This window comes from Dicentrarchus labrax, unplaced genomic scaffold, assembly GCF_905237075.1.
Source record: "Dicentrarchus labrax unplaced genomic scaffold, dlabrax2021, whole genome shotgun sequence".
NCBI classification, from domain to species: domain Eukaryota; kingdom Metazoa; phylum Chordata; class Actinopteri; family Moronidae; genus Dicentrarchus; species Dicentrarchus labrax.
The window spans coordinates 22,688,919-22,710,639 of record NW_026136708.1 but is presented as its reverse complement, the minus strand read 5'-3'; the positions used below and the strand labels follow the sequence as shown (position 1 = coordinate 22,710,639).

Genomic DNA, 21,721 nt, shown 5'->3' with positions numbered 1-21,721 from the left:
ATTATTAGACATTAGGGCTTAATTCATGAAATCTATACGTCTATCTTTTAATATTTAATACCCACTGGGACGCTGCTAAATTTAAAAGGTGAAGTGAGTTTGATTGAGTCATCGAGCCAGAAGAAGCAGTGTGAAATTAAAACAGAGAAAGAGAGCCTGTCAGTAACCAGATCTCATTGTACGGCTGAACTACAATTCAACGCCATACTGAGAACTTGTATCTGAATCAAGCACGCCCTCTACTGTTACATTTAGGGGATTTTAATAACCTGTGAGGAGGAGTTTTTGTTCTACAGCTACAGAGAAACTACACATGGTGGATATTTTAAGGTTTATTCTGTAAATTAGTGCCTGTCACTACCTCTATATGTGACCATTTTTAAGGGAAAAGCACAACAAAAAACTTCTGTTAACTTCTGTGTTGATGACTGAAATAGGATAATTTTAAAAGAAGCAAGAATAAAATTTAAATGGTTAAATTGGTAAATGTGTAAATAATACCTTTATAATAAAACATCTGTAGGAGTGTGGGGTTGCATTGGAGGAATATGGACCTCAACATTTCCTGATCACTAGATATCATGATTAAATGACCTGCAAAGCTCAAAGAGTATTTACCTTATTTATTTATTTATTTTTTATTATATGTAAATAGAAAAAGAGCCATCTTGAATCTGAATCGCTGCCAAAAATCTTATTCCTAAAATTCCTTGAGAGACACCAAAAACAAATCTTGTTTTCTGGCTTCTGGCCAAACTTTTGACCAAATTTCCTTAAAAAAACATCTTTTGCTGAGAAACAAACAAACAGATGGGACATATATGTACACGAATTACATAACCTAGATGACAGAGCGAATGAATGAATGAATGAATGGATTGATGAATAAAGAGATGCAGGGCTGAAATAAATGGAATTAAATAAACAGAATTACAACAATCTAAACTGAATTACATAGATCCTTTCATTTTAAACAAATTTAAATAAAAACATAAGGACATAAGGCTAGTCGTCTCCACAGTAGGACCCAGTGACACTCTCTCCCTACTGTCCCCGACCTCTGACCTCTGTCAGCTCTCTGATAAAGCAAGAGGATGTAGCAGCGAGGTCCTAGCGACCAAACACACGAGGTATTTGCTAATCAACAGAATAGAGTCGGCTAAGTAGACTAAGCTATTAATGGGATTACTAGACTATTTATAGGCTGGGGAGTGGAAGGGCTGCTGCAGAGTAAGCTAAACATACCAACACAAAGCTTTATTCACGCTTCTCTTCTACCAGCGCTCATCATCGCGCATCAGTGCCACAAAAATGTTTCTTATTGTCAACAACTAATGTATTACTAATAAGTATTATATGTGTATTAAAGCCTGATATGTCACAACTGTCAACTTTTAAAACACATGAACACACACTGTAGTTTCTTTTGAATCAATCCCACATACACCCTCCTGCTGCTGCAAATACTCACTAGGACAACCAAATGTGTGTTAATCCGCAGCTGAAAATAGTCCCTAACAAATCCACTATTTCTTTATATAAAACATTTGAGAAAAACTGGAGTAACCAGCGGTTTAAGGAAATTACTGAGGCTTTAAAAAGGATTAAAGCATACATTTGTGAGCTGAAGATTTACATCTTCAGTTGGAACAAATGGGCTTGCAACTGAATGCAACACAGGTTAACACACTGCTGGTTTTAGTGTTTTCATGGGATGTTTTGGCAAAAGAAAAATACAGAATAACGCCCAAATCATCCTTTAATCTTTAAGTGTAAATGCAGTAAAATGCTGTTAATTTAAAGCAAATACAAGACAAACTAACAGACAGGAAGTTATAAAATCCCCCTTTTTTATTAGGTTGAATTTCATAATAACTCATTTACAGATCGTCCACAGGGAACCACAACAGTGAGTGACACATTCCCCGCCCCCCCCCCCAAAAAAACCCCAAAACAACAATATCTACATTGATAAACCGCCCTCGTCGTGTTGTTCTACTCTGTACGTTTTAAGATTTTCTCGCCACTCTGTAGAGAAATACAGCATTTGTGGGAGATTGTCTCACTGGTCAACTGAGAATAATGAGAACACACACACACACACACACACACACACACACACACACACACACACACACACACACACACACACACACACACACACACACACACACACACAGACACACACAGACACACCCCCATCTGTCCTTGGAAGAACGTAACAGGTTAGCATAGAGCTTTAAAGTCTGCGTTCATCATTTAAAACCCAAGTTGACCAACAAGTTGACCTCCAACCACCAACAACCCTTTTAGTATTATTAATTTCAAATTAAGGTATTTCTATGTGACAAATAAAAAAAAAAATTATAAATGTATGTACACCGTTTAAAACAGACATTAATTCATAAAACATGTCCATTAACAATAAGGAATTCTGTCAGTTATTTTTCTGTTTTATGAGTTATTTACAACAATTACAAAAATAATAAATAATATGTCTTCTTTCAGTGCTCCATGGCCTCATCGCTTTTACATCGAAGTGATTTGATTTGAGAAGATCTGAAGAAAGACAAACAAATAATTATTCCTGAAATGTTTCGGGACATTTAAAATGAGCAGGTTTTGGCTTTCGATGGTTAAAAACTTCAGATGAAATGATGATGACCTTCGAGTTTGCGGACAGACGCTCTGAGGAATACGAACCGACGTGTGATCCATCAAAGACAGAGCCGAAATAAAGAGATGGAGATATTTGTGTGAGCTGGTTTATGAACAGTTTGTAATTCACAAAAATGAAACAAAGAGCTTCGCTGCTGGTCCTAACGCGTATGTCTACATTAGTGTATTGCAGTTCACCAGACGATATCGAGCAGTTTCAGCAGCTGAGAGAGTTTAACTGTTGTCTTGTGTCTTTTGCTTTTTCAACAGTGCATTTTAAGCCTCAGCCTGACACACAGACACACTATGGCCTCTATTTATTGTGGGAGAAAAACAAAGGAATACCCTTTAAAATTTCACCCTGCCACCAGAAAGAGAGAACATTCACCTAGAAGCAACAGCACTCGGCAGTAGACGATAATTCTCCACATCAACCCATTGGCATTAAAAAAAAAACTCAATTCAAATGCATCTGATTTAAAAAGGAATAGTTCAACATTTTTGAGTCTTGGATGAGAAGATCGATGCCACTCTCGTGTCTGTACGGAAAATATGGAGCTACAGCCAGCGGATGTCAGCTTAGCTTAGCACAAAGACTAGAAACGGAGGGGAAATGCACTTACCTGCACCTCTAAAGCTCAATAATGAACTAGTCATATCCTGTTAGTTTTAATCACTACACAAAGTTTTTTTATTAGTATTTCTTAGCCAGGAACAGTGGCACAGTAACTCTCTTAAAGAACGTGAATAAGTATATTTCCCAAAGTGTCGAAGTATTCCTTTAGTGGCGTTTAATGAACCCTAGTATACGCAGACTTGGCTTAACCGTTTTAAACTGTACTGTAGGAAGACGTGTCCACCCCGTCAGGTCAGAGGACACACACACACACACACAGACACACACACACACACACACACAAGTTAACAAAACAAAAATGCTGACTACAAAACAGTAATAAGCAATTAATGACAATGTATGTGAGATAAGTGGCACAAATGCTCGCCAAAATTATTAATAGTCATGTTCTAAAAGTAAAGTGCGTTAAATCTATCAAAGCACCTGTGTGGTAAGTTATTAAACATGAAAACTTGAGGAGGAAAGTTGCACTTTGCTTTGCTATTACAGGAATTACCAACTAGATCAAACATTACTTAATCCCGTTCCAATGACATAGACAGTTGGCAGGCTGGGCCACAACGAGGTTGACTTCTGACTTCACATGGAGCACAGCAATGATTAATGAGAGCAGCTAACTAATTAGATATAATTAAAACGGAGAGGAAAACGTCTCTCGGTAGAGAAGAGACTTAACGCAGCCAATTACCGCTCTCAATATTCCAATCAAAAACCACTAAATTTAGTACCTTGCTGCACCAACTTAAATCCTGAACAAAGATGTCAAGATGTTGAAGATGTCACTTCTGGCTCAGGGAAACTGGGACGGCCATTTTTAACTGATTTCTGACATTATAGATGAATTATTAGCTGCAGCCTTAACAATGAGCGTGCAGACAACATTGCTCTGATGGGCGAATGCTCCTTTCTAATTTGACTAAAATCCAAAAACAGTCAAATGTAGTTGAGTACAGCTGAAACAACAACACTGATCCAGATTCACTAAAGGTTTGCACAGGTAGGGAGGAGAAGAATAAATCAGCTTATGAGAGCAGAGAATGATCATGTATGTGTATATCAGATTATATTTATATGCTATAGAAGACACGACAGCTACAGAATACTCTTGCGCACGTACACGCAGCATCGAAATGTTGAGTCAAGACTTGTCTGTTGAGTCACAATTACTGTTCAAGGCACATCACAGTCACCATCGAGTCAGGGAGCAGGGGAGAGGACAGAACAGTGAAAAGTACATTTATGGTGAAAACAGATGCAGGACTTCGTGGATTAAATCCTCCAGGTGAAAGAAAAGTGCCTGAAATTTGCAGTAAAGAGGGCTGATTGCTTGCTCAGTGCTTGACCACAGATTAATTACTCAACAAAACATTTGGTGACTTCAAAAGTCACTCGCAATGCAGTCTTAGTGAATCTGGACCTGAGTTTATAGATTATCAAGTAACTTTAAAGTCGGTTGGTTTATGTTCTTTTGGAAGTAGGAGGTGCAATAAAAAGATTTATAACCTGAACAGAGGCTTAAAAAAAAACAAACACAAAAACAAGGATAACCACATGAAATGGCGACAGACCCGCTTCACAATGTGCATAGACCCAAATGCATATCATACAAACAACTTTGACAAACTGAACTGTGGCTTTGAGGGCAAAAGGCATTTCCAGACACCTCAACCCGGAGTCGTCATCGGGTCGGTAGGCTACATGGAGCTGTTGCCTTTGGTCTTCCAAAGAGTCAAACTGCGACTGTGCAGCTCCGACAAAACGTAATTAAATAACGATTATTTTCCAACATCGAAAGCTGTGTTTCTTTTGTCCATTTTTAGTCATTAGATTATGCTGAGGGGGTTGTATTTTTTTTATTTTTTTAGCAAGATGGGTGGCACACGATGACATACGGGCTGGTACAAGAGTGTGTTTGTATATATTGTAGTCTGCATGTCTGTACGGTTAGGCTAGGCAGTTCTGTCATGTTTTGTGGTTATTGGGGTTGTGTACTGTAATCCAGTGCTGTACAGTGTGGGGGGGGGGAGACGACATGCATCCGGAAAAAACATGCATGCACGTTGGGGGAGGAGAGCCTCGACTCTACTCCAGATCCATGCTCCAACTCTTCAGCTCCAGGTTTTTGGCTCAGACATTTAACATCACAATGTCTCACGTCTACTCGTGTCACATCTCTTCTGTTCGCTCTCCTCCGTCCCCCCCCCCCCTTTCACGTTCGTGCGATCATGTGATAAGTAGTAGTGTCCCGATTGAAAGCTTTGCTCTGCGATGCGGCCGCGTCCTCTCGCCTCCTTTCGAAAGATGTTTTTTGGGGTTTTTTTGTGTCACCACACTTGGCATCAAGAGCTTATTTCAAAGGATGAACGTTAGAGGGAGGTAATGCAACATTTAACTGAATGAGATTGTTTGTTAAAGCGAGACTGAAGGAGGAGGAGGAAGAGGGGAAAGAAGAACACAAAAAAAAGGTCCTCCACAGTCACAACGTGCTGGCGTCAGATGATGTGTATACGTCACAAGTGGCATCCAAATCCATACTGGAGTTATTTCACCCAAAACGCTTCTTTTCAAAACAAGTTAAAGGAGCGGGAGGGGGGGAAATGTAAAAAAAGTGCTCCTGTTGCTGACCAGCGGAGTCCAGAATGGAGGGAGACTGGGAGGGTTGGGACAGGGAGTAAATAGAAAAGATAATTCCAGTCCTGATCTGGATAGTGGATTAATAAAGAGGACCACCTTTCCATGTTGTTTTTGTCCTCATATCGCACTGTTTTTGCCATCTTGCTGCCCAGTGTCACATCCTTACTGGTTGTAATGGGATGACAGGAACGGATTAGTGAGGAGTCCAGGCATGTCGCCAAGGCCTAGCTCTGGATGACTGAACTGCTTGCAAGATCTCATCTAGCCCAGGCTAGGCTAACATATGAGGCAAGTTGGATGGAGAAAGGAGACTAAAATTTTCTGTGAGAGTTTTCAGAGCCCAGCAGTTTAATTGAATATTTCTCCATCACTTGAGTTCCATGGAGGGGGAGGGGGGCAAGAGGCCCACCTTACAGGAGTTGTCCAGTGGGTTGATCAGGTAGGTTGAGAGGTCAGGATTGGAGGTGCGGGCCTGGGCTGGCTGGTGGCTTCGGGCTGGCTGATCTCTACGTCGCTGGCAGCGGTCGAATGTGGCTGGATCGTAATAGGGGCTCGAAAGGCTAAAAGAGGGAGAGAGGCAGAGGTCAAACGGAGATAAACGGCAACGGTGAGGAAACAGTGTGACACAAACAGGCTGATTTCTAACATGTATAACTACAACTGGATTAAACAGAGCATCTTCTGTCTGTTTGATGCATATGGACAAGTAAAACTACAAGCACAGTATCGTACCCACCTGCTTCCGCTAGTTGAGGCTCATCCACACCGTCACTTTCCTGTGAGAGAGGAGGAGCACAAAGTTCAATGCAAAGTTTACATCGAATTTCTCCTTCTAATATTTTTCTGCAGATGCCAGAGAGCCAATTTTTAAAACCTTTACAATTTACAGTTGAACACTTAAGCTGTTTCTAAATCAGAAATAGTCGGGTTTCACAGTTTTTATTTGTGTTGTTTGAAATAATTTTAAATCAGCAAAAAAAAAAAAAGAGCAAAAATGGGACATAAATGAAATTATTGTTTTGTATTAAACTAGATAAGGACATGCAGTGCAAAGAACTTTGAATATCTGACATATACAATATTGAATTAATGACATATGTTTAATTGAATGGCTTCTGCAGTGTTCTACATTTACATGATGAAGCTAAGATTTTCCTCTCCATCATCACATACCATCTAACAAACACAAGTACAAGATGACGTCTTAAGATATACATACCAGTACAATATAACAAGACTGAAGCAACAATAACGAACTCAGCCATGCCTATTTTCTGATGGCAGTTCAAGCAAACAGTACAGTGAGTTCACGTAACACTGACAACAAGCACACGGACAGCATGAAACAACATGCAGGTACGAGGCGATGATGATGAGCGGTGCAGTAAATGTGTGCGGCGGCGGTTAACTGGACAGCACGGGCAGTTTGTTATGGATGGGCGAAGAAGCAGTGATGGTACAGCCAGGCAGACAGCTGACAAGCACGGACGAGCAAACACCAAGAAGACAACTTGTCACATTAGACAAAACGGATGAACGGACGAGGCGGCACAGAAATCAGACGAGGCGGCTCTTACGAGTCATTTCGACTCTGGTAAGGTCTCTCCGGGGTTTTCTTCCCCCGCTGGACTGGTCGGCGACTGGGGCTCAGCTGGAGGCATTGGCATTGGCATTGGCATTGGCAGGGGGATGGGCTGACTCTGGCCTTCTGGGCTTTCTGGACCCAAATTAGATGTGGGCTGGCCTATGATTACTGTGTAACCTGTTGGATTGGAGCATGAAAACACGAATCCTGCAGCGTGAGAGCATGTTAAATTTCACTGCAGAAAGCCACGGGTTGGTTATAGTTTTAGTTTCTACAGCAATTTTCCTGCAAATGCTGCTTCAACATAAAAAAAAAAATAAGTTAGTCAAGGTACTGTGGTGGGTTTTAAAGTGGGAGTATGTAGTGTTTGAGAAGAAATACTTACATTCTTACAAGGGAAAACGTTTAATTCACAACAAATAAAATGCACCTTTACTTAAATTACTGAAACTGTCTTTACAACATCTGGGAATTTGTCTCACTTTTAAACAGCATGTGGAGAAACTGGCACAAAATAAAGCACGTTTCTGTCAACCATCGTGTCTGTGCACGGCTATGAAGGCATCCTTTATCTCACGCTACCTTAAAACCAACTTGACGTCGTTCATCAGTGCGCTTTGTGTTTCATCCCGGGCGATGAACATCGTCCTCACGCGCCAAATCAGATCTCAGGACTGTTAAACTCCAGTTACCCGTCGGGGAAATACCGGGGTTTGGGGGACACGACCTTCCACTACTTCACACCTTATAAATGGAATTAATTACAGAGGATATTTAGGGATGTCTGCGACGGATGCTTTATGTGCTTTTGTTTTTTTATTTGTATAGCGCCAAAAGTTGACTGAGGACACTTTAGTACTCCTTAAGATATGAAAGTTATGTATATGTACTTTGTATGTTATGCACTTTTGTTTGTCTGGTTATACATCTGTACACCCATATGTTTGCTAATATTGGCAAACCTATAGACTCGTAGAATATGTACTACTGTGACTTTATGACTCTTCTCTACTTGAGCTGGGATTACAACACGGGGGGGGGGGTGGGTAAGGGCAACCTGGTAGCTTACATTTACCAAGGCTGAGTCCTTGCTGCAGTGGCCGTGGGTTCGAGTCTGACCTGTGGCCCTTTGCTGCATGTTTATCCCCCCTCTCTCTCTCCCTTTCCTGTCTATCTGAAGATGCCCTGTCCAATAAAGACAACCAAGCCCTCAAGAAAGAAGAAGAAGAAAAAAAAGATTACAATACAGGAATTGTGACAGTGGCTACTGTTCCTTAAAAAAAAAAATCCTTAAATTGACGCAGACATTTTATTTCCAACGCAGTTGAATTATCGTGGCGTGTCTCAGGAAGCTACAGACTATTATGGTAAACAGTCGAAAACCTCAGTGAGCCATCAGCCTCCCAGATTTTAACACAGTCGGGTACCGAGAAAATTTTGTGTTTGTTTCTAGTCCACAACTGTAGAAGAACAACAGCAACAACTACAGACGGCTCTAAAACGTTCCATCATTTCACTGTATACTCCATTAGTGCCTGAAGGAAGGAAGAAGTTGAGTTATGACAGACCAACATTATAGTACTTTTAATTTTATTTATTTATTTTATTAGCCAGAAGTATAACATGTCCTTATATTTGTCCTTATATGCACTTTCTGTGCATTGTGTTCTCTTCACAGTACACGTTGTAACGTAATAACATTTATTTCATGTGATTTTGTCAATGTTTTTGTTTAATAATAGGAAAAAGTTCTTAATTTTAGTCCTGTATAATTGTACATGACAACAGCTGCACAATGCTTAATGGATCAAGAATGAGGTACATTAAATTCACTACAGTCAGAGGACCTCTTATGCCCTGCCTCTGTTAATCTATAATCCAATGTGAATGTTATTTGGATAATGGGAGGTTGTCAATTTGCTTGCCTTGTGGGAGCCCACACTCACAAAGCTAAATTATGCAACACAGTATGTTTCAACCCACGTACAAAAAACCCAAGTGGTACGTTAAGTGTACAGCAGTAATTAGAGCCTAAACCACAACTATGTGAAACACCCGCTCACCTCCATCCTGCTCTGCTTTGATTTGGGCCTCCAGGTCTTCAGGGTCGACATACTGGTAGTTTTCATCATCGTCAGGTGGTTTACACTTCCCACAGCAGAAACAGCAGCAGCAGCAACAGCAGCAGCAGGTGAACAACGTACAGCACAGTACCAGACCCTGCGGGAATGAACGAGCAAACAGAGAAACTTTTAAAACAATGCTCAGCTATATGACAGCAGAAAAAGGTGGGACCTAACAGTGAATTTAATCCTCTAAAAACAGATCAGTTTTGTATAGTAAACTGTCCTGGTATATTTAGGACTCAGGGAAGTGTGAGAGCTACATGGAAAAAAGTAAATGGTACTTTATAAACTTAATATATGACAGTAATAAAAGTCTGTGACCCAGGATAAGAGAGAACATAAACTTAGGAGTAAGTTTTTCGAATTTGCAGAACACATTTTAGAGGAAAAGAACCCATTATGTGCAGGGGGCACAAAAAGACAGAAGCTTCCTACAGTGAAATATATAACCACTATAAACTATGGCTGAACGATGGTTTCTACTGGTAGCCTGTGGCATTGAACTGCATTAGATTGTACAGGTGTTTTCTTATTGCTGTGTTAACAAACTAAGGCTCTGCAACGTCTTGCCAAACCGACATTTGGAAATGTGCGATCTAGTGAGCCAACAATAGTTTCTACAGTAGAATGGACCAATAGTAAGTGTTAGGGTTAAAGAGTAAGGGTTCAAAGATACGGTTTCTGGGACAATAGAGAGATTTATCAATACAAATCGCCCCGGCACAAGCTCTACACTACGTCACATTCATGCTTACACACATAAATCACAGATAGTGCTGCCAACTTGTTTTTAGCCTCTTTTCTGACCCTCTTAGCGGCTTCATTTCTAAAAAAACACCTAGCAACAAAATTAAGCAACTTATTCAGACCATCAGGGAAAAAAGGCAAGGATGTATGTTTCTATATTAAAATATATCGTACTGTAATTCACTCCCAAGCATGCTGCTCAGAGTAATTGCAGACTTTTTCCAACAGCTCAGGAATCTCTCCCTCTCCTCTTGTGCCGTGCGCAGGCAGGTAGGCAGGTAGCAGACGTGGTGGCGCACGTTTGACCTTTTCTCTCACTCTTTGCGTGTTTGCATAGCTTATATGTAAACAGTTCTATTTCAGCTTGCAAATATTTAAAAGAGTTTGTTTGATATTCTCCTTCCCTTTGTAGAATTCTTTCATGTACTTTTCACCTTCAAATATCCCATGTCCCCTGTAGTGAGTCTGTAGGCCTATTAGTATTATTTGGCTAAATAATAATTATAATGTTCAAGTGCTTGTATGTAAATTTCAGTTTGCAGTGATGCATTTATTGATCAAACTGTGAGAAATTAGTGACCTCAATTTTTTTATTTTGATATAAGTGAAGGGAACAACTAGAAATTCCACTGTGGAGCAGAGCGAGCCGATGAAGTGACGCGAGTTACTGAAACATTTTATTTTGAGCCCTGTGTGTAGTATATAAAAAAAGCCCTTAACCTTCAGTGACTTTACTAAAAAAAAGCCCTCAAAACAGCCAAATGTATCACAACCAAAGCACCAACCTTAAACCACCATTTGGACATGAGGAAGTAATATTTGACGCTCTCCTCTCCGAACTGCTCGGACACGTAAAGGCCCATGGAGCCATACTCGTCGTAGATCTTCCTCTTGGTCTCATCATTCAGAATAGAGTTGGCGTTGTTAATCTCCTTGAACTTCTCCGCTGCCTCCGGGTTGTCTGGGTTCTTATCCGGGTGGTACTTCAACGCTAGCTTCCTGAACAGGAGAGAAGAGCACGCGGGGAATCAAATAACGCAACGTGAAGCAGAGGAAAATGTGAAAAAAGCTTAAGTGAAGGAAGGATGGAGAGAGGGAGGGATCAGGCTGACGACACAGGTAATTTTTAATGCTATGTACTATTTGCACTTGTTGTGCTGTATTTTCTTTAGGTACGTAGCAGAACTGCATCACCCACAGACAGAAATATGCTCTTTAGCAACATGACTGGTGGAGTTACGTCTCTGAACAGCACTTGAGTAATCTGACCACTTATGAGGGGGGGGAATTTGCCAACACAATCAGGAACAGGATTACACAAATTAAAGCAAAGGATTTAGGAAATACCTAAAGTAATAATTGCAATGTGGTTAGCCTGCCTACTCTGGAGAAACTAATCCTTTCTAAAGAGACAGTTGAGACTCCGTAATTGAAGTAATAATTCTGATCATCGAGCGTTTACCTGTAGGCTTTCTTGATGTCCTCAGCTGTAGCTCCTTTCTCCAGACCTAGCACCTTGTACACACTCTCCCCAGCGGTGGACATCTTCCTTTGGGGACGGGAGGGGTTCGGTTCAGCCATGACTCACCTCTGAAAATCAGAAATATATATAATCACCTACAAATATTGCAGCTTGTCAGCATGTCGCAAGCCAACCTGAAATACTTTGTTTCAGCTTTCCAGCACTGTTGTTTACCAAAGGAGCAGCCTAGCGTGAGTGTGCGATTGTACAGTGCATCCAGTCAGTACACATGATAGGGTTTCAGAGGTGTACATAGCGCTGGAGGGGCCAAATGATGCATGTGGACTCGTGCTTTAGGCTAGAATGTATTCAGACGACCTCAATCAACACTTTAAATTTAATTTTATGAAGACGTTTCAGCTCCTACAACATGACAATCACTGCAACCACGATAAGAAGCAAAGCCATCGCTACAAGACACGAGCAAGACTTCTTCCTATTCCTCCTCCTGTTAACAAAGACCAGGATTATACTGTTAATTCCTATTAGAAACCAATTGCACTGCAGTTGTAGAGGGGGGGCTTTCTAATGAGCCTACAGCACTGACTGAACAGCACAATGAGCAAGATTTTAATAAGCACAAGACATTCTTCTACACGGTGTTGTTAAGTGCAACCAATCCTGACAAGTGAGCTGTGTGCTCTACCAACAAGTTAATTATGCTGTTGTCATTTTACAGGTCAGGTAATGTCAATAAGTCCGACACACTGAGTGTCAGACAGCCACACACACTGAATAAGTTAAGTCAAAGTTTTTTCCCATTACAACTAGAGCAGGGTCCGCAATTGTTTCATCTGAGACTGAACAGTAGCCTGACGGTAGCTTGTCAAGGCATATACATGTTTATTAATCTTGTTTTTCATTGATTTATTAATAATTTAGTCTATTAAATGTCAAACAAGTTGTTTTTTCTGACTTTTCAGTCCAACCAACTACAGCCTAAATTACCAAACATAAAACACATAGAACATTAATCAGCCACAATTTTGATAATGTAATTGTTTTGTCAATCAACAAATGTTCCAACATACATGATTGTAGCACAAAATGTCATCCTTTCATTGCACTGAAAGATGACTTCAATCAGTCAAGGTTTTTAATGAGTTGTTGACAGAGGACGAGAGAAACATCCGAGGGAGGATGTGAGAAAACAACTTGCTTTTAGTCTGCAAGCATTTGTGTACGCTGATCTGTTAACAGCAAAATAAGGTTCATCTTTGCACAACGTAGGGTATTTTGTCTTCTCCATCTTGTGTGCTTTTACGGTTTTACAGCTCTACACTTCAGAGTAACGCCCAGCTTAGAGAAGTCCAACTGAAGACCTCATCCCGGAGCTGCAGGCTAATAAAAACAAGAGAGTGTAAGGTTCAGACCCGACCGCATTTGACTGCCCCAGACGTGAGGTATGGAGCTGGACGTCTCAGGTTTAGGCGTACAAATAGAATAAGTATACTTACATGTGTAAAATCACCATTGTTTCAGAACTGGATGTAATGACTTAGTTATATTCAATAGCTTGGAATTACTGTGTCACAATTACAATATACAGAGGGATTTCTACTAAACTACTGGCTGCTGTACAAACACACACACACACACACACACACACACACACACACACACACACACACACACACACACACACACACACACACATAATGCTGTGCGGGTCGTTGACTAAAGAAGATTACATTTTGCTGATCTCACAGATTACCCGTCCGAGTCCATGTCAGAGCGGGCCAATGTCCTAGTCACACTCTGGCTAGACAGGCCTACACACAAATACCACAACAAACTCAACTGAAAGGAAAAAAAAAAGTGTCCACAGATCTATATTTTGCTGTGTCTAGGGATGGAAAGTGCACAGACAGAGGGAATCATACTGTACAGGCTGCTAATATACTGCACAGACACCTTAAACTCCATTAAACATAGAAAAATAAAAGCACAGGAAATCCAGGGAACCCCTAAAAGTGAAGAAATAAACATAAAAAGAAGTAAAATACGACTCCAAACTACCAAGATTTCTGCTCACACAGGATTAATATTATCAGACATGTGTTTTCTAACATATGCTAGGCAATTTGCTTTGGATTTGTTTGCTTTAGATATTACAAAGTGAGCAGATTTGCACTGGATTAAAAACTCAGACGACCTTTTGCAATTATACAAGTCACACAGCGACCCCTGCTAATGCTAGAGCTGTGAGAACGGGGCTTTTAAAGCGAGCCGTTATGAAGTAATCTGCTCTCTTTGTCATAATGTTAACACACATATTCATGTTATTAAGTGAGGGGAAACAGTAAAATAATCCATCCGCTGTTTCGTTTATTTGATTCTGAGAGATATTGTTTAAGATATTAGTAACTGCAGTTGGTTTGGAAGAGGAGGGAGTGGGTTTAGGGTTATTTTTTGATTAATTGGTCGACTATTTTTTCAATTAATCAATTAAATGTCCAGTGTGTAACATGGAAAAGGAAAATTATAGTCATAGTTATGTTTTCATTGGTGTATAATCGTGTTTTTGTTGGGTCCTCGCAGCCGCCGTAGTTTCTCCTGTACGCTTTGAAGACGAGCGGTATTCAGTTGCTTGCAATCTGCAAGTTCCTCACCAGATGCTACTAAATCCAAACACACTGGTCTTTTAAACATTTAGTCTGTAAAATTAAGAGCTGTTCTGTAGACAACGTCTTCAAATGGACTGCCAAAAGCACAATAAACAATATTTTTAATTATACAAAATGAGGAAAGCGCCAAATGTTCACATTTAGGAATAGATAATAACTAATTTAGATCAAGTTATTAGAATTTTCTATCTATTAATTAATTAATCGACTAATTCAGCCCCACATTGGTTACACTGAATATTGTTACCTGAATCCATTAACACCTGTTGTGGGATGTGAGTCCTAATAGTTATATTATTAACTTAAGAGGTTATCAGGGGTGTAAATGTGTTAAGGAAGGAGAAAGAAAAGATCACATTAAGTTTCACAGTGGTTACAGACGTTCATCCAGAAATACTGTGACATAACATCAAGCTACAAGCTGAACTTCCGATATGAACTTGGTACATGTTGTCAAACTCCGTTGTAAAAACTTTATTAGCTTATAAATTGACGCCATTTAATGACAGCAGGCAAAGCAAACACCCACAAACAGTGCTTCCCTTTGTTCATATCCAGTTTGCTAAAATAAAATCCCCATCCTGAGGGCCTCTTTCGAAAGGAACTTCTCCACCATGCAGTGAATACCATGCTTGCTTACTCACTTTGGTGCTTTATGGTTGAATAAAATATTATCTGTAGTGCTGCACCAGTGCAAGAGGAAGCAGCTTTGCCTCCATTGTCTCTCATCCGATTACTAATAGTAAGAGCCTCCTGTTGGGAAAACAAAAAAATAAGCTTCACACTGCTTACATGCATTTATAAAAAGATGGTGGCTGTAAGTTAGCCCTGTTTTATTCTCCGACAAGTAGATCCAGGTCACTTTTTCTGCTTAATAGCAGCTACAGATATTGATATCACCTCACATTTGAGCGCATTCACATGAGGGGTGCACGGTCTGTAACTATATCACAGTGACATATATTTTAAAAATAGCAACAGTACTAGTTGAAAAAAAAAAAAGAATAGAATAAATAGGGTGGAAATTATTCTGATGCAAGAAAATGCATTATAATAAAATAAATTAATTCAGTAAATATGGCAAAAGTAACATAATCTTTAACAGTATTATTACAGATTGCACATTAAAACATGCTCATCACTTCCCCACAATTCAAACATTTTCCATTCACAAAATTAACCATGCACCTGCTACAGCTGAGAAGATTTTGATGACCAATTCAATCATTTTTCACTATTTTCTGATGTTTTAAAGATGATGAGTTCATTAATAGAGAAAATAATCTGCAGATGAATCGATAGTGACAATAACTGTTATTTGGAGCCTTTGCAGCACATTTCAAATCAACTGACCTATGAAAGTATCTGTGTCTACAACAATAAATTATGGCATGTTATCGAAAACAAAAATCTGGTCGGGCTCTCGATTATAATGAATCCCGCAAAGAGGACATCAAACAGGACATCAAAGAGGACATTATTTTCCTCAGCCATGGAAACACTGCAGGCCCAGATGGCACACGGCTGCTGAAGCCAAGAAAGCTGATGTAAATACTCCAAATTCTCCAAAAACATGCTGCACAAACCATTGGGCGGTCTGGCAGGAGGGTGCGGGTCCATTAAAAGAGGTCTAAACACACTTGCTTTGTACAAAAAAAAAGAAAACCCTTTAAGACCACCGAGCCGCTGCCAGCAGAGGTCTGCACTGATCAAACTGCCACCCTGCAGCTCACAAGCGGAGCGATCGATTGAGTATCCCTGAGCCGGGACTATTAGGTTAATTAGCTAACTGCAGTCGTTTGTGGTGCAGACTGTAAAAACTGCCCTGCCTGTATGTATGTATGCAAAGGGGTTCTCATTTATCACATTAACAGGAGCGATGGTATGAAAATGAATCGTAACACAAGACCAAGCCACAAAAACTACAGAGAGAGAAAGAGAGAAAGAGGGAGAGAGAAGAGAGAGAGAGAGAGAGAGAGAGAGAGAAAGAGGGAGACACAGAATCTTTTGTCTTCCTTTCCAAAACATTTGACTGTGACTCTTTTGGACGCCAAGTTTAATGAAGTGCATCTAACTTTAGCCACTATTGAGCATGTTTTTTAGCTGAAAGGCTGTCAGCTGGGACATAAAAGCAGAAAGTACCTGTAAAATATATATATATATATATATATATATATATATATATATATATATATATATATTATTTATGTGTGTATTTAGGGTTAGATTGAAAGACTGAGACAGTGCTGGCCTTTTTTTTAAATTTCATTTAGACAGGTTCACAGTTGTAAAGCTGATACATACATTGGTATGTTTGTTATATTCTTAATTAATCGTGATTTATATATACACACACACATTAATGTTTTATACATTAAAATGAAACAGTGCGTCACACTCAAACTTTAAGCTTGCTCAATTGCAAATAATGCAAACAAATCAAAAGGAAAAATTAAAAAAAATAAAATAAATCGCACCGAAGACAGAAAAAACTGAATTAGGAGAGAGGAACAGTCGTCACAAATACTGACTGAAACACACATAAGATATTTCCTGCATCACTCTTACAATGAATCATATGACGGACAGCTCAGAACTGCTTAGAAGATGAGATAATTAGTTTATTAAATTTAAGTCAAATTATCTGCATTAGCAATGGTATGACTGTAGATAAATACATTATAAGCCATTTCCAAGCCAATATCAACCAACATATTTGTGGGCACGGACACAAAACCACTTATTCTACTACTCAGGTCCATATTTAGAAACTTAAATTATCATTTTAAAAAAGGCTATTATTAGAACAGAACATTAAAGCAAACTCTACAGACACCAACGTGCTGTTTTTTCTGTTCCAGCTCAACAGCTTTTCCCTTTTGTTCTTTGCTCGAGACAAAAAGGGGCTTGTCAAAAAATCCACAAATTAGGAAAATCATGCGAGGACCGAGGGCAACAACTCCCCATGAAAAATTCCTCACGGTGAAGACACTGAAGATAGACTTTAACACTGCTCGTCTTAAAATAGCTCTCGGTAAAAATAATGATGATATCGTTCTAAAAAAGGTGTGCGACATGTTAAAACAGCCACGGCCAAGCACCCCAAAGTTCCTGATGTCTGCACTGTACCCAAACAACACCTTATATATAACTGCCCAATATGACTAGGAGGAACTGTGAGTATTGTGAGGAGAGCTTCAACATTAGGAGCGATGTTGACACCAGAGCAAATAAGCAGAAAATAAGCTCCAAATGTTAAAAAAAATATATATGTTCAGTCCAGATTTACATGAGTCAAATGTCTTACAAAAGGTGGGAAGAGCTGAATGAGTGAAGACCAACATAAGTCAAATTTATGACACTGAAACACGTCAACCACCAGTATGAGACTAAATATAATGAGAATATAGTGAGATGTAGAGCTCCACTACAATACTGGCTTACTGTACATATATATATTGTTTCTGTGTGTGAAGTGTGACAGACGATAAATAAACAGGAAATGGTAGTACAGCAATGCCAAATATATGTTCAGTACAGGTTTACACAAAAAAAAAATCCCCCTTTCATGTCTCAAATTTATGAAACTGAAACAAGTCGACCACCAGTGTGAGACTAAACACGATAAATAAACAGGAAAGGGAAGTACAGCAATGCCAAATATACGTTTGGGGTCTTTTAAACTTATGTAGTTATTCCACCAGAGAGCAAAGGACCCAGCATCAGCTTCAAAAATCTAGAGTAATACCTTTCTCTTTCTGGTAATATGATGAAGAAGTTGCACTGGCCATACACGCTGCATGTGTTATATGTCTGTTAACAACCATCAGTGTGTACGGAGAACTTTATCAGCTATAAGCCAACAATCAAACAGAAGCTGTGGTGGATTTGTGTCAGAGGAATAATACAGCAAATAAAAAAAACACCCGTTTTAATGCCCCGAGTTGAGGCTGTGTAGAAATCCTTCCACCATCACTGGGATTGGCAGACTGTAACCCCCCCCCCCCCCACCACAAACCCCAATCGAACTGCAATTCTGCATTTTGTTTATGGTCAAAAAGGTGTTGAGTCAAAAGGAAGAAATGCACCAGTCCAGCTTTGACAATGAAGGAAGAACAACCGTCTGCAGGAAAAGCTTTGGGTTGATTACAACATCAGAAACAGTTCGCCTCGTGTTCATATATCCACATACTGAAAATAAAGTGTATAAACTGAAGTAAGTAGGTGTATACAGATGTTTGCAAAACATCCTAAATCTCCTACATGGCAGACGATGGAAAAACTGGCATCCCTTGACCTCTGTGCTTTTATTGTTTTGCCAGTAGAAGCAATAAAAGTAGAAGAAACAGAAAATCCCAAATACCTTTTATAACCTAAATGATCAATATCTATCTTTATTATTATTATTATTATAACTTATTGGAGGAAGAGCATCCTGTGGGACTTGATTCAGTGCAACAACACAACAAAAAGCCTCTATTGTCATCATTAGGTCATTAGATCAGGCGTGAGTGTACACATACTACAGATGTTAGTCATCGCGGTCCCTGTTGGACAACGCATCACCGAGTAAACCCACGACCCCTGAATACGTGACATTTTATGGATTCTAACAGTACGGTAAACACAATAACGGCAGGAAGTGTGTGTAAAACTGGTGGTTTAGACGTATTTTGAGCAGATTATTTCCTATAATTATTGGTTTTCTGATGGTTTTTAGGTTATTTTTATAGACTTTATTTATTAGACTTGAAGCTGAGACAGCGTATATATATTTAACGTTTTCTTACACCACTTAAAAAGCAAGGAAGGCCTCCCCCCCCCCCCTGTGTGAAGCTTTGGGGCTTAGTTAACCCCCCAGGTTTGGGAATCACAGACCTCAACAGACAGGTGACTTGATAAAGTTATGGACACTTGATGTGGGATAAAAACTGGGCTGGTTTTTTTGGGATAACGGTCCGGGTATGACGGTACAAGGAATGCCTCGTGATTGTCGTCTGTTTGTCCTTGTGGAGCTCTAATCCTTTGCTAATCTCCCTGCACATGGAGAAATACTTTCTATTTTACAGTCCGGCATTCATAAATAAAAATGTTTCAGGTAAAGATTAATTGCACTTATCCACCATCCACCACCTTGTTCCTGTCATAAGTTATTCCTCCTCTGGCTTCTTTCTTAAATCATCAAAAGAAACTGCCATGTTGTGTGTTGACAGGTGACTTTTAGGCCATTAGCTGACCTGAAACTGTTAGAAAACAGCAAACATGTGACATTTAAAAACACAAAAAAGTGTTTTATCTGAGGCAAGAATTCATGAATAAACGTATTAAAATGTCAGATAGTACTCTTTGGCTCGTTTCATTGAGCTACTTGCTAGCAAGAAGTAGCCCTCCTACTGCTGTAGCGTGAAGACAAAGATACACCAAACTGCGTTTACAATTCAAGCGTTTTAATGCAGCCATGCGTGTAGGCGCAACATACAGGCAAGGATGCAAATTGTAACTTTTGACTCAAGGTTTTGTGTGCATAAACTACGATTCGGCACACATCAAACACACGCAGGCAGCATCTTCTTTCAACAGGAGCACAAATCCCCAGCAGCAGTCGTTCACAACTGCTCGCTGCCACCGCCCTCCAATTGTGTAGCGTTACACTCATGAAAATACGTTTAAAAAAGGTTTTTAAGCAACATATCCGACATGAAAGTGCATCTTAACGTTTTTATAAAACATCCAGACTGATTATATAGCTCCTTAGTAGCAAAGTCCCACCCCCTTTTGTTGGGAAGCCTCTCAACCTTAAACTGCCATATTTTTGAATGGACTTCGGCGTACGTGACCACGACAGCTATGCACGGACAGCTAACAGCCATGCTAGCTAATTTAGGGGGAAAATGCCGGGAAAAAAAACCCCACAAAAAAACCGCCTTTACCTTGTTTAAACGGAACAATGTCTGTCTCCGTAAGGTTAGCTGGATCATAGAGGCATCCGGTCTGATGTCTTAACTCTCGGTTTAAAGGCTCATTTTATCCCCCCGGTGGCGGAGAAGCGAAAGTCTGCTTGTGGCCGCCGGGTCGCTTCTTCTTCGTGTATCCCACCGCCCCCCCCCCCTCCTGTGCCAGAGGACGGGCGCTGTGATTGGCTGACGGCCTCCTTCCAGGGAATGAAGACGGACGGCGTGCTGCTTTCAAGGGTTTCGTCGAAAAATCCAACTTTTAAGCACTTAAGCTGATAATGAAATGAGATGTTTTTGTTAGTTTTCACAATTTAAAAGAGCGAAATTAGGTCGTGTGAGGCGGCGGAAGAATACAGAGGGGGAGAGAAGCGCACGCAGGCGCTGTAATGACAGTTTTTTAAAGTGTTTTATTCATGAAAAGTTGCATATTTTAAGGGCTTTAAATGGGAAATTAGCCTTTGTGTCTGCACATAAACAGAAATATAAGTTTAAATAAAGGATAAAAAGCAGTTAAACAGATGATTTCCATAGGATGTCAGACAATAACATGAAAACACGGGGAATTAAAAGCCTTGAGGTATATCCAATCTGGTCCTTAAACATCTCAGCAGCTCCAGTGTCACACAGGAACACACATTTATTATATATTCATTTGTTCTTGTCATTTTTATCTAATAATGGGGAAATATTTTAAACTTTGCTGAGTCATCCACGCACCCTTGTGAATGAGATTTAATTTAGAGTTTTCTGACAGTTAGTGAATGCAGCATTTATTGTAACCCCACTTCTTTTTCTTTTTTTAAAATCATCACATGCTTTGACTATTGGACTCCTCTTCCTTTACCATCAATGCAAATAAGTGTTTAAACTGTGTTATTAACAGTGTATTGCTCCGTTTTATTGCTAACTATTTAACAGTTATATAAAAAAAAGTCCAACAACCAACAGCAGTCCATCAACATCTTTATTATTTCTTTAATTTTTTACAAAATATTAACTCAAAGACAACCTACTAGCTTTTTCTGGAGAGCTGCATTTCACAGACTTCATCATTGGATAGAGTTAGCTCAGAACAAATTGAGTAAATAAATAAACACTGAGTTAAGGTTATTTTTTAAGGTAAAAAATAAATTTAATTTTGTGTTATTTTTGTACTTTTTTTACCGTTTGGCTGTCAAACAGATTATTTTTTAAATCAGAGATTCAGCTCTGATATCTGGAAACACAATCC

General features: G+C 39.6%; 1 protein-coding gene across 2 annotated transcripts; it reads right to left on the bottom strand.

Annotated features, from left to right (window-relative positions):
• Window positions 1-1,819: 1,819 nt before the first annotated feature.
• On the bottom strand, window positions 1,820-20,636 carry dnajc5ga (DnaJ (Hsp40) homolog, subfamily C, member 5 gamma a). Of its 2 annotated transcripts, XM_051408703.1 has the most exons (7): window positions 20,467-20,635; window positions 11,850-11,977; window positions 11,173-11,386; window positions 9,578-9,734; window positions 7,507-7,691; window positions 6,666-6,705; window positions 1,820-6,489 (listed from the first exon to the last, which is right to left on the bottom strand). In XM_051408703.1, exons 2-5 carry the CDS (start codon window positions 11,966-11,968, stop codon window positions 7,510-7,512), a joined length of 672 nt encoding a protein of 223 aa, XP_051264663.1. In that variant the 5' UTR covers window positions 11,969-11,977; window positions 20,467-20,635; the 3' UTR covers window positions 1,820-6,489; window positions 6,666-6,705; window positions 7,507-7,509. The 2 variants fall into 2 exon arrangements, with proteins under 2 accessions (XP_051264663.1, XP_051264664.1); XM_051408704.1 differs by lacking the exon at window positions 7,507-7,691 and having other exon boundaries at window positions 20,467-20,636.
• Window positions 20,637-21,721: the final 1,085 nt, after the last annotated feature.